General features: G+C 43.2%; 1 protein-coding gene across 7 annotated transcripts in view; it reads left to right on the top strand.

Annotated features, from left to right (window-relative positions):
• The window catches only part of ca12 (carbonic anhydrase XII), a 65,065-nt gene extending 55,020 nt beyond the window's left edge, over nucleotides 1-10,045 (top strand). For all 7 annotated transcript variants that reach the window (XM_053886258.1, XM_053886259.1, XM_053886260.1 and 4 more), the window contains 7 exons: nucleotides 2,499-2,678; nucleotides 4,712-4,854; nucleotides 6,999-7,094; nucleotides 7,162-7,225; nucleotides 8,247-8,404; nucleotides 8,489-8,615; nucleotides 9,117-10,045. In XM_053886258.1, coding sequence (XP_053742233.1) covers nucleotides 2,499-2,678; nucleotides 4,712-4,854; nucleotides 6,999-7,094; nucleotides 7,162-7,225; nucleotides 8,247-8,404; nucleotides 8,489-8,615; nucleotides 9,117-9,718 — 1,370 coding nt within the window. In that variant the 3' untranslated portion in view covers nucleotides 9,719-10,045. The remainder of the gene's footprint in view (nucleotides 1-2,498; nucleotides 2,679-4,711; nucleotides 4,855-6,998; nucleotides 7,095-7,161; nucleotides 7,226-8,246; nucleotides 8,405-8,488; nucleotides 8,616-9,116) is intronic.
• Nucleotides 10,046-11,781: the final 1,736 nt, after the last annotated feature.

Here is an 11,781-nt window from a genome sequence, read left to right on the forward strand (position 1 = left end):
TTAAGCTGATTGGGAAATGTTTTTCAAAGGAAAAGTTGGTGGCATGAAAGGTTATTAAAATAGTAAAACATGTCTACTGTTTGAGAAAATTGAAAAACGAATAAGAATTTAAAACTTAAATAGCAATGTAAATAAGAATAAAATAACATTCGTCTGACTAAAAAAAGAGAAATTAGCTATAAGAAAAAATGTTTTTAAACAATCAGTGCAACAGAAAAATAATAATAATGTGAGAGTGGACAAAGACCAACATTAAAGATTAAACCACATTTGTACACAAATCTAGTGAACTAAGAAACAAAACACCGCTCAACATACTGTAACAAAGACCTCAGACTTGGCGGTGCTGATCCTCATCCTGACTTCATAACAGGGCTAGCAATTCTAGTTGGCCAACTGGATGATGTTGTAGCCAGACAATGAAGAATATTGGGCAGAGAAAAGAGGCAGCTCTTTTGGTCTCTTTCTCTGTCTCAGGAACACACTCTGGGTGAAAGTTGGAGTCATGTTATTATGGGATGAGCTGTGATTTTGAGTTTCGCAGATTCCAACTTTCCACAAAGTCTTACATCATTGTGGTTCACACTGTGTTTCCAAAACTTTATCACGAGCTTCATGGTGAAGAGATGTAATCAACAGAATCTAACTGAATACGATGATGCTTAAGAGAAAGGACCCAAATACATCGACACCCTTCATCATCACAAATGTCTGTCTGAGTTTTTAGCTTGTTTCTCCTTAACTTTTTAACTGTCTTCAACTCAATAGCAATTTGAAATTGCTAAAACAGCTAATATAGACAAATACATAAATGGATTAATTGTGTATTAATGTGATTAATAGTACATAAAGAAAATAATAAAAATATGAATGAAGCGAAGGGTAAAATTGATATGAGCAGACCAAAAAATAAATAAATAAAATAGCCTGAAGATCACTGAAAACGATGATTGTATTCAGGTAAATTGTTTTAAATAAAATAAAAGTCAATTAATTCACAACATGAATAAATGTTATAGGAGGGAAACGTATCACAAATTATTTGACATTGATTATGTGAATGAAGTGTACATTTTGAAATATATGTGGGAATAATGAATGAAAAAAAATGGTCAGAATATATACTATTTGAATTATAATTTGAACCCTTTAAGTTCTAATAAAAATAAACTGAGTTAAGCACACAAAATAAATGTATCATTATCATATAAAGTGACTGCCTGTTGAAAACAAACATTGCATGCATACATTGCAAATGAAGTTCCTATAGAGTTCCTAGAACAGGGTGTAAATGTTGGCAATCCCAAACTGTCCACGATACACTCCTCCGTTATTTTCTCCAGTGACTTCTTCTGGTCGTTTTGTTTCATTGAAGACAAATTCAGCAGAAAATCCGTCACACTGGCACCTCCCTGTGAAGACCAGGGGGTCTGGCAACGGTTAATGGACGTCCAGCTGACTCAGAGGAAACATCTTCTCCCCGCAGTGGAGGACAGTCAAAGCTCACAGAGATGATGGTGACGATGATGAGCAGTGCCATCACGCTCACTCACGTCCCAGCCTCCCACAGACGTATGTGCAAATGAGCAGCGAGTAAAAATACAAAATGCAATTCCAATGACGACATGAAGAGAGAGGAACAATATCATATTTACATTAAGTCGTGAAGAACATCTTGAGTGACATTAATTTAAATAAATATGTAGTGTAGAACTGAAGTAGGGATTATAAATGAAGTACTTTTTTAACATGTATGATTACAACATAACATTTTTCAACAAAAATAAATCCAAACCAATATAAAATTATCGTGCAAAAAATTATTTTACATTTCAGTAATATTGCTACATAAAAAAATAAAACTACGGTACTGAGACACAAAAACTATGACATTACATTAATAAAAAATGGTTAAAACACTATAGATAAAGTAATGAAATAACAATAATATTAAAAGTTTAAAGATGGAGAAGTTGGTGCTAGAGGATGAGGAATCTATTAAATGATCGGAAACAATTTTAGGATTAAAATAATTTGAATACAATTAATTTCAGTAAAGAGTTAGTGAACAGAGGAATGTCACTTGTTATTTTAAAAAACATGTATATATAATGTCATCAAATGTAGAAACATGTTTAGAAGTGAGAAAGTAAATTAAAACTGTATTAAAAATAAGTTGGATTTGAAGAAATGCACATTTTTTTCTAAAAGTTGACCTCTAAATGACCCCGGTGACGCCCTTCTTCTGCTCAACAGCGAGTCGCTCTGGAGTCATTTCAGGTCGACCAAGTGTTTAAACAAGTGACGCGGCAGAGTTCTCCTCATCAGATGGTTTATTTGTGCCGTTTAACAACCTCTGTTTTGTTGGAGGTCTGACTCCGTGAAGGCAGCTGGACCGAAAATACCAGCTTGTATTGAAAAACTGGAGCTTTGACTCGCTCAGATTCGCCTTTGATCTTGCCATGTGATTTTGTGATTCATTGCGAGTCTGGTTGCAGGTCCGGACGGAGAACCCAATTGGCCCAAGAAGTACCCGTACTGTGGCGGAAGCTTCCAGTCTCCCATTGACATCCAAACGGAGCAGCTGAGGTTCGACCCGACGCTGAGAGCCGTTGAGGTCCAGAATTACGAGCTGTCGCCCGGCGAGCAGCTCACGCTCGGAAACAATGGACACTCGGGTGAGAAACAGTCAACATTGGCCCTGTGCTCCATTGTTGGGGACAATGAGAAGCGCGTGCATGGAGGCTCCTCGCAACCTCCTCATTAGAAGACTTCCACGTAAACGTGCAGCATCTTCTAATTTCTGGGTCAAACGGGAGAAAATGACAGGAGGATCGTCTTTCCAAATCTGCCTCGGCAATTTTCCCTAATCACTCTCTCATTATCTTTGCTGTCCGTCCAGCCTCAGAAACATTGTCGAGTCACTCCCTCGCCTGAGTCGCCTTCCGACCAGATGGCAAATCAGCGTCTTTGAAAAGTGGTGTCTGCTCACCCTCCGTGCCCCACAACACTAAGACACACAATAGAATATTAAGGTGTTTTCTAAGACAGGAAGATATTCAGTTCCCACTCTACGGAGCGGAGTAGGTTCCAGTGTGGTACCATGCTAGGATGCCGCCTGCACAACAAGTCCCCTTACTACATTACACTCCACTGTGGAGCAGTGTTTCCATAGCAAAGTGGACGTGACTGACCATGATGCTCATCATGATGTGTCCTCAGATACCTTGGAAAAGTAGCCAGACGACTGTTTACTTCCTTACAAAGGTACCACAGCTAAAGCTGGCATGTAACTCAGTCCAAGCTACTTACTGTTAGTCACACTCAGCGGCTGCCACTCTTTGACTCGACATGAAAACAACATCCGCGTTGCTGCTAGTTGGAAGTGTATTTTTCTCTCTCCTGACATTTGCGAAATTGAGCTTTTGTTTATGAAGCTTGTTCACGCAAGCAACCTGAGCCCTCTTTCAAATCAAAACGGCAGATCTCAAGTGTCTCTTTCTAAAATGTGTCAAAAAGACAAAACAAACAAAGCCATATATATTGAAAAACAATTGATATATAATGCTCAGCCACTTGAAGACACATTTCCTGTCCACCACAAGTCACAGCCCTGACATGTTCAGGGTGTATTGTGACTCCTGTTGGACGCAGCACCTGCACTGTAGGGACAAAAAGAAGTGCTGTTTTCATTGGACCATCGAGATGATTCAGAATTTGCCATACACTTGTGAGTCGGCACCTTGAACACAAAGGGACCCTTGATGATGCTGGCTTTTATTGCTAACTTTAATCGGTATGTCCTTGTGTCAGTGGACCCTGTGGGATTAATACTGTCATTAATACTGGGTGCAAACTCCAAATTGTGAGTGTATTTTCAGTAAGTTAACATGGGTTATACATCAGTAAGGTGTTACTAAGCAAGAGAGTCACCCTCTACAGGCCTTCTTGTGGCTTCAGATGAGCTCAAAAAGTGGTGGAGATGTGTCCTCCATGGTGAGGAATCTGTGGCAGCCTGATGGATGAGGCTGGGTTTGACCCTTGTTTTTGGACAACTGCTTTCCTCTCTAACATCCCTCTCCTGTGCACAGAGGGAGCGAGTTGGTGTCCAAGATCATGACTGACTTCAACTCTATATAACACAATGAGGACGATTGAGAATGGAGGCTTGTCCTCCAACATCTGACCACAAAATGATAAAGAAAAAAATCCAGAAAAGATGCCAATTAAACCAAGATAAGGAGTGACTTCCTGGGAAGGAAATATGGAAATACAGAAATGCACAAGTCATAGCTATAAAAAAGTTCACTATAGTCTGAATTCCTGAATCTGTGAGAACTTCCAGAAGTACTCCTTGAGGAGTGGAAAAATATTTCAACACGTCTTTTTATTCCACACAATGACAGTTTATTCAAACCCTCCGCTTTGTTTCTAAACAAAGGTTACCCATGTCTGAACCCCCAATTGCTGGGCGGCTCCCCTGTGCTGAAGAATTTTGGCGTGAGATGGTGCGCGTCTTGAGTGGTACGAGTCAATCGACGGGTCACGCACGCAACACTCGTGAGCCTGCTGAAGGCTCCTTGGCAATGCAGGCGTGGACGAACGTCATCAGTTTGAGAATCGCTGAGCGAGGCTCTCCAAACATCAGTCACTCGCTGATGAAGGTGGAGCGCGTCAGTGTCTGAGAGAACGTCTGCTTCACTCTCCACAGTTCAGCTGTCGCTGCCCTCCAAGATGCACATCTCCAGTCTCCCTCACCGCTACACTGCAACTCAACTGCACTTCCACTGGGGAAGCTCTGGCAAACCTGCCGGCTCTGAGCACCTGATCAACAGTCGACAGTATGCAGCCGAGGTAACAACGCACAGAAGGGTGGAGTTGCTGCCGAGCCTCGAGCGCCGTCCACTATATTTCTTTATCATTCACTATATTTGAAACTTCAAGAAACATTCTCTAATGTTCAAATGTCCTCATGTTTGTGCCGGAGAACGTAGAGAAGGAAAGCAGCAACAGAATGTGAAGAGGAACTTGTCAGGTGTCACAGGTTCTTGTTTATGAAATAAGATCTGTTTGTAAAAGGAAAAGTTATTAAAAAATAGGACTAAATGTGTAATTGTTAAAAATACATGTATTCTTAAATGTTCTAGGGATTAAAATTTAGTTATTTTGTGACACATTTATTGGGAAAAATGGCTGGTCCACTTGGAGGAAATATTTTTATTCAAGAGAAGTAACACTTTTTTTTTTTTTTTGGGGACATTAATCAATCACTGAGGCTCTTATTTCACCACATTGACAATGGCCTCATGATATCAATGAACAGCTCTCTTTTTTTAAGGCTTTTATTGCATTGACTTTATGTGAGTGAATGAATTAATGTTTATTTTCAGTCACACAACATGCACAGACAGCCTTATTGTCATACCCATTAATCATCACATGTTGGTTACATAATCACTTCCACTCAAAAGAGGCTTGAAAAAAAAAACATTTGACCATTGACCTAAAAAGAAATAGCTCACGGCTTGCACTATCATCGTCACAATGATATGGTTTACATTACAATGGTTATATTTATTTTTTGATTTCATGCATGTAATATAGTTTTGGGAAGAGGTTGACAACTGAACGACTGACCGAGGTCCAGGAACACGACCCGGTGTGAAGCAAGTGAGGAAGAAACACTCCTCTGTGTTTGTGTGAATGGCAGCTTTGTGGATTTATTTAAATCCGACGGTTTCTCCCAAGATCAGAGCGACAGCATCACCGCTCGCTGACAAATGACTTAACAGTCTGAGACGTCCACACCGGCCTTTTGACTGGCAGGGTCTCTAGCCGACGACAGCCTTCAAGGCAGCGTCCGGATGACAAGTTGATGACCTCCCAAATTGCTGTATTAGCATATCAATGTTTCTGCTTCTGAGGCAGAAGCTCACAGTGGCTGCGCACAGCAGCTTCACATCTCGAGCTGCAAATATGAAGGATGCTGTTTACAGTATACACACTTATATGATTTATACCGTCATGAGTTTTGCAGTGAAAAGGGAGACATCATGAACGGCAGCACAGCCAATTACATAAAGGGAAAGGAAAACATAAATATGTGAGGTAGTCCAGTTATGACCCGACTAGGTGGAGGTCTCAGGGCGTGCCCGAACAATATGTCTGTCATTCGCCCCCGGAATTTTCTCTGGGGAGCTGGGGACGGGGTCTGTGTTTGAGGGACTCTGGACCTGTTGACTGTGGCTGCTGCCCCCTTGACCCAACCTTGGCAACGTGTAAAATGGATGCTCTGACAAAAGGGGTAGAAAACCAATGTTGTTTTGTGAAATTACAGAATGCGACATTCGACATAGTATGATGTGATATACAGAGGAATTTTGGATAATATATCTAAAAATTAAACCACCTGAACGTAGATCAAATAAACAATTGGCTTCCTGACATTCTGCCCTGCAGTTGAACTTCTTGACTTACGCTGTGTGAACTCAGCGCCTCAGTAGCACTGTCTGACCACCAGACTGTTTTCATTGAAAGAGCTGATGAGTTTCATTGATTTAAAAAAATACCCTGAATTATGAAGACAAATCTCTGCCCGGTGTTATTTCAGTGTCAGATGTGGTGGGCGGCGCAGCCGTGTTTGACCATGACATGGTTTCATCTGTGAGTCCCAGAGGACACGTCGGTGGAGCGAGTCATTTCAAGTCTCTCCAGAGTTCATAACCACAGCTCCGTCATGACGTGCTCCGTTTGAGGGCAGAGTGACTGGACGCTCAGCGTTTCCCAGAAAGAGTGCCAAAGTCCAGATCTGTGGATAGGAAAGAGGGAAAATTCTCTGTTTTGGTCTCAGAGCCAGTTAAAGACATCATCCTACGTCCAAAATAAACGGACGTGTGGTCGCCTGATGTCACTGCGGATGATGGATGTGCCACCTACTGCGAAATCCTTTATGACAAAGGGAGCCAGCTGTTTCTAATATGATATCTTTCACTCCACAGATGCATATCGTGCACTATAATTCGGACAAGTACGCCAACATGTCCATGGCGGTGGACAAATCGGACGGCCTGGCGGTGCTTGGCGTTCTCATCGAGGTGAACCAAGTTGTGCGACATAACGTTCGTAACAGCAGCTAATGTATGTTGATACTTCTTCACACAGATTGGGGAGTTCAACCCTGAATTTGAGCAGTTTCTCAAGTTCATCAACGGCATCAAATACTCTGGTGAGTCGTTCAACATCGACACTCTATAGTGATTTATATGTATCAGAAAAAAACGTGCCAGGTACTTATTCAGACTCACTGGTGTAGGACGTTACATGGTGGTGTTCCTCAGGGTTCAATTCTTACACCTACTTTGTTTAACCGTCACGCTAAAATCTTTAATATGTTCAGGATCACGTTCGACTTTTAATACATTTGCAAGCATGTTGGCGTCCCTGCTGGTTCTCTAAGCAAGCCCTTCATCACAGCACCCCTCCAAGATGTCACCCGCTTCCTGTCAGAGACCAACACCTGCATGTTGACTTGATGCTTTCAGATGGTGTTATGGTTGGGCCACAGAGTGGCGCTCAGTTCCCTCTGAAGTATCAGTCATGTCCATTGGTATGTAAATCACCTACATTGGATTCAGAAATCCACCTGAAAATGATCTATATGCGACGGAATCAGAATGTGTTGTATAGACTTCTGACTAAGGTCCTCCTTTGCTGGTCGTTCTCCATCTTCTGCAAGGTTTGCACCTCACCAGTGCCCAGTTTGATAGTGGGAGATTGACTACAGGCAGCTGACTCGCTGAGAAATCCACTTGCTGCCACGGCAGCTAGAATTATTAAAATCCTGGAGGACAGTACAAACACTTCTAGATATCTCACTAAGGCTCTTCCAAGGTGTTATGGTTGAAGATCATTTCTCTTAGATAGGAGTTTGTCCGAAGGAGGTATAGTCATAAATGTTGACTGCCTTCTTCAGGCTGTGACTAGCTTGAGAGTATGAGCTACTTGCAGCTGTGGCAGAGAAATGAAATTGTAGAAATTGTATGCTGTGTCTGTTGTTGAGGCAGTCGGTTGGTCACCAGCCTCAGAGTCCTGGTACCAATTGTCACTCAGATGTTTGGGCAACAGTTTCATGACCTGGATCAGCTCTGAAATGTATAGAAAAACAGGTTTTTGTGTGCTTGATGGCGCTATCCTGTTTGTCTTTTACAGGCACATTTGTCAACCATGTTTGTTATGATAACTTTCAGGTCAGAAAATCCAGGTTCCTGGTTTTAACGTCCGAGGTCTGTTGCCGCCACGTTTGGAGGAGTATTACCGCTACGACGGTTCTCTGACCACTCCTCCCTGCTACCCGAGCGTCCTCTGGACCGTATTCCGGAACCACGTAACAATCTCTCGTAAACAGGTACTTTCCCTCAAATGTGGACGGTACTGCTAAGCGTTAAGGCTTAAAAGATCATTGTCAACAGTTTTGTTTGTGTCTCTGCAGTTCTTGTCCCTCGCAACAGCCCTGTACTCCACCCACCCTCAGGACTCGGCTCCCGTTCCTCTGAATGGTAACTTCAGGAAACCGCAGCTGGCCGACAGCAGAGTCGTGCTGGTGTCGTTCAAGGACAGTGAGTCCGTCAGAGCGGTCCTCGGTGCATGTGCGCTTCGGTTAATGGGGTGAAATAACCGCACAGTTGCGACGTATTTCTGGGAACAACATGGCTGTCATGTTGTGCGGTGTCACCTACTTCAGATGGTGATGAGCCCAGCTGGAGGTACTGAAGAGACTGGCTGGGTCAAAAACAGCTGCCTTTAAATTGGTCTGAGCGCCGACTTTCTTGTGGCCTGCCTGTCGACCAGAGTGTCTGGTATTTATGTCTGTGGGATGATTCTGCATGTTCTCATTACTTCCAAGCTTCCTATCCTGGGCAGTGCACTTTATTGGCCTTTTTGTTTGGACATAGCAACGTTGCATCTCCTAAAATCTGCTTCCATGAGTGGCATCCAGCTGGAAATGTGCTTTGGGAACGTCAATACAAAGGGTTGCATGCTGGGCATGAAGGCCCCGACGTCCAAGTGATTTCCCGCAGTCCAGGAAGTGTAACCCGCTGTGATTGTGTCTGATGCAGGCAGCCGAGCCGCCGGTCCTCTCGCTGTCTCGTCTCCTCTCACGAGGAGGAGGGTCATTCAGCAGCTGCTGGTGGGTGACTTGGCAGACTTGGCCGACGAAGGGCTTTATCAGCTGCTCCCGAGCGGCTCAGAGAAGCCCGGCCAGAAGAAGGACCTCAAGACCCTAGAGAGCTGGAGCGCAGCCAGAGCCCTGCGGAAGAAGAGTCAGAGCGACCGCTCTGTGGGAAAACTGAAGTTGGCACAAGAGGCTTTATGCTACGGCGCTCTGGAACAGAAAGTGTTCCTTCAGCTCAAAGCGACTCACAGCGAGAACCAGCTGGCTCAGACGCTCAGAGACCAAGTCTTTCCTGAGCTCAACCTCAGAAGCTACCTGGAGTGCAAGTCCGAGTTAGCCCTTCCCACCATCCGACACATTCTGAGAGCACGAAGAACGGACGAGGCTGTGGAGCTGGACCACTCTCTGACCAGAGCTCTGAGGAATCACAAACCGGCACCCGCGGCAGGAAAGCATGGAGACGTCTCCCGCACATACGTGCCCAAGAAGCCTCACAGATCCACTCAAGTGCATCCCTGGCTGCTGCCCATGGAGAGGGAGGACTGAAGACAAGCACATGAGACGCACATCCCCTGATGCCTCAGTCACTGAAGACTGCATAAATTATTGATAATATATTTAATATTTAACGACTTTGAGGTGCACATAATCTGATTATTTTACATCCCCTGAAGCCGACAACCGAATGAGTGAATCATTGAAATTCACAAGCTTTTCCTTCTGGCTTTGATGAGTGACAATGCCAAACAAAAAAAGAGTTCAAAGATCTCATATGATAAAGTCGATACAACTTGCTACAAGAATTGAAAATGCTTTTAGCGACTTAGCTGCTTGGAAACAGGGAACACTTTTCAATAAAGCATCACGCTTCAATCTCACTGGTGTTTTTGGCTTGTTGGTGCCAGATTAAAGACAAACGATAGCAAATGAAAGACTGTTTTTGTATGGACACACAATGTCAGACAAAGGTGTTGGGGGGAAAAAACTATATACTAAGAAGTTATTTGAGCCGTCAATTTCCTACAAATCTGACGGCACCTGAACACCTCACCAGATCAGCCTCTGGTTGGTTGGTTTCTGACTGAGTTTGAGGTATTTGAGTTTTCAATGTAATCTGCAGCTTCTTAGCTCGACGTTGCTCAATAAAACTGCAGCTGTAGCTTGTGCTGTGGCCTCACAAGAAGGCCGTGACTTGGGGTTAGTTTTTCCTGCTTTAGTTTCAGTCAAAAACACGGGTTTATTCATGGCTGTTAACTGCACACAAGTGTGGACTGGTGACCTGCCCGGGTGCCTTAACAGATCAGGTCTGAACACTTAGGTAGCCCTCTTGACAATACAATCCACTTTTTGTGATAAGCTACATTATAGTTGTATATTTGTTTAACTGCTGCATAGTTAACTAGGGACCTGTAAGTTGAGAAAGTCTCTGGTATTTTTCTGTGCAAAATTCTCTTCTCTATCTGAGTCTGTTTCACTCCAGATTATATTTTCACTCTCCACTTCTCTTTGTGTTGCTCAGCCGATCAGTCTTGGATGGAAACTGGTACGTTGTCTGTGTTGTTTTTAACATCTGCCTCACTCGGTAGTTAGTGTTTTAACTTGAACTAAAAAGCATGATGGAGTAGCTGTTTGTGTCAGTCACATTAGTTTCATGCCTGTTTCCTGTCTCACCTCTCAGAAGCAACACAGACTAGAACTGCGTCTCTCCTCCTCAGGTTTGCTGATGCCCATCCTGGTGGGCTCCTCCATGGGCATCGTGCTCATCCTCTCCCTGATCTGCTGTCTTTTGAAGCCCAAACGGTGAGTGGAGAACAGAGAGTAATGGACTGAGATGACAGGAGGTGAAGAAGAGAGTGCAGACAGTGAAGATGTCATGATAAAGCTGCATTTTTTTCATTCCGTCCTATATATTATCTCCAAATAATATCCAAACTTCATGATAAATTGTAATAATTTTATTCCACGGCCACTGTATTTTACTCCCTTCTTCTACTCCCTTCTATTGAACTTTGTGTGTTTGGGCGGTTCAAACAAAAACCTGCACCACCCCGGCCCTTTGAGGACCGGATTGCCCTGCTGTAGATCCAACACTGAAGGACCGAGTCCTTACATGAACCGGTGATATTTTTAGTTCAATGTATATATGTGCAGCGAGAGGGTATTTTGGGGCAACGTTTTATTGTAGATGAAAAAAACCTCTGGTTGACATTTAATGAGATTTTTTTGAGTCTAATTCCGGCCCATGTTAGTCACCCGGACAGCTCAGCATAGGAGAAATTATAATCCCATTTCGTGTAATTGTGGTTGAGTTAAAAGGAGTCGCACCCTGGATTATTTTTGAAGACTTCTCCTCACTGGCCTAGATTCTGTTTATAGGAGACATCAGAAGAAGTCCTCGGACGGGTGAAAGCCTGATTTTCTTTCTCCATTTTAAAAGGCTTAGTTTGTGTCCTCTGAAGAACCTTTAGATATTTAGACGTGTGAAGGGGATGTGTCGTTTCAAAACACACTTCCAAAAGGTCAGATGAGCCAAACTTTAATGAACCTTTTGCGCTCGTATTTGGGTCTGAGGTGGAAGGAAGGACTGTAAATTGTTAATGATAGTTAAG

The sequence above is a fragment of the Synchiropus splendidus genome, chromosome 14 (assembly GCF_027744825.2).
Source record: "Synchiropus splendidus isolate RoL2022-P1 chromosome 14, RoL_Sspl_1.0, whole genome shotgun sequence".
Taxonomy (NCBI): domain Eukaryota; kingdom Metazoa; phylum Chordata; class Actinopteri; order Syngnathiformes; family Callionymidae; genus Synchiropus; species Synchiropus splendidus.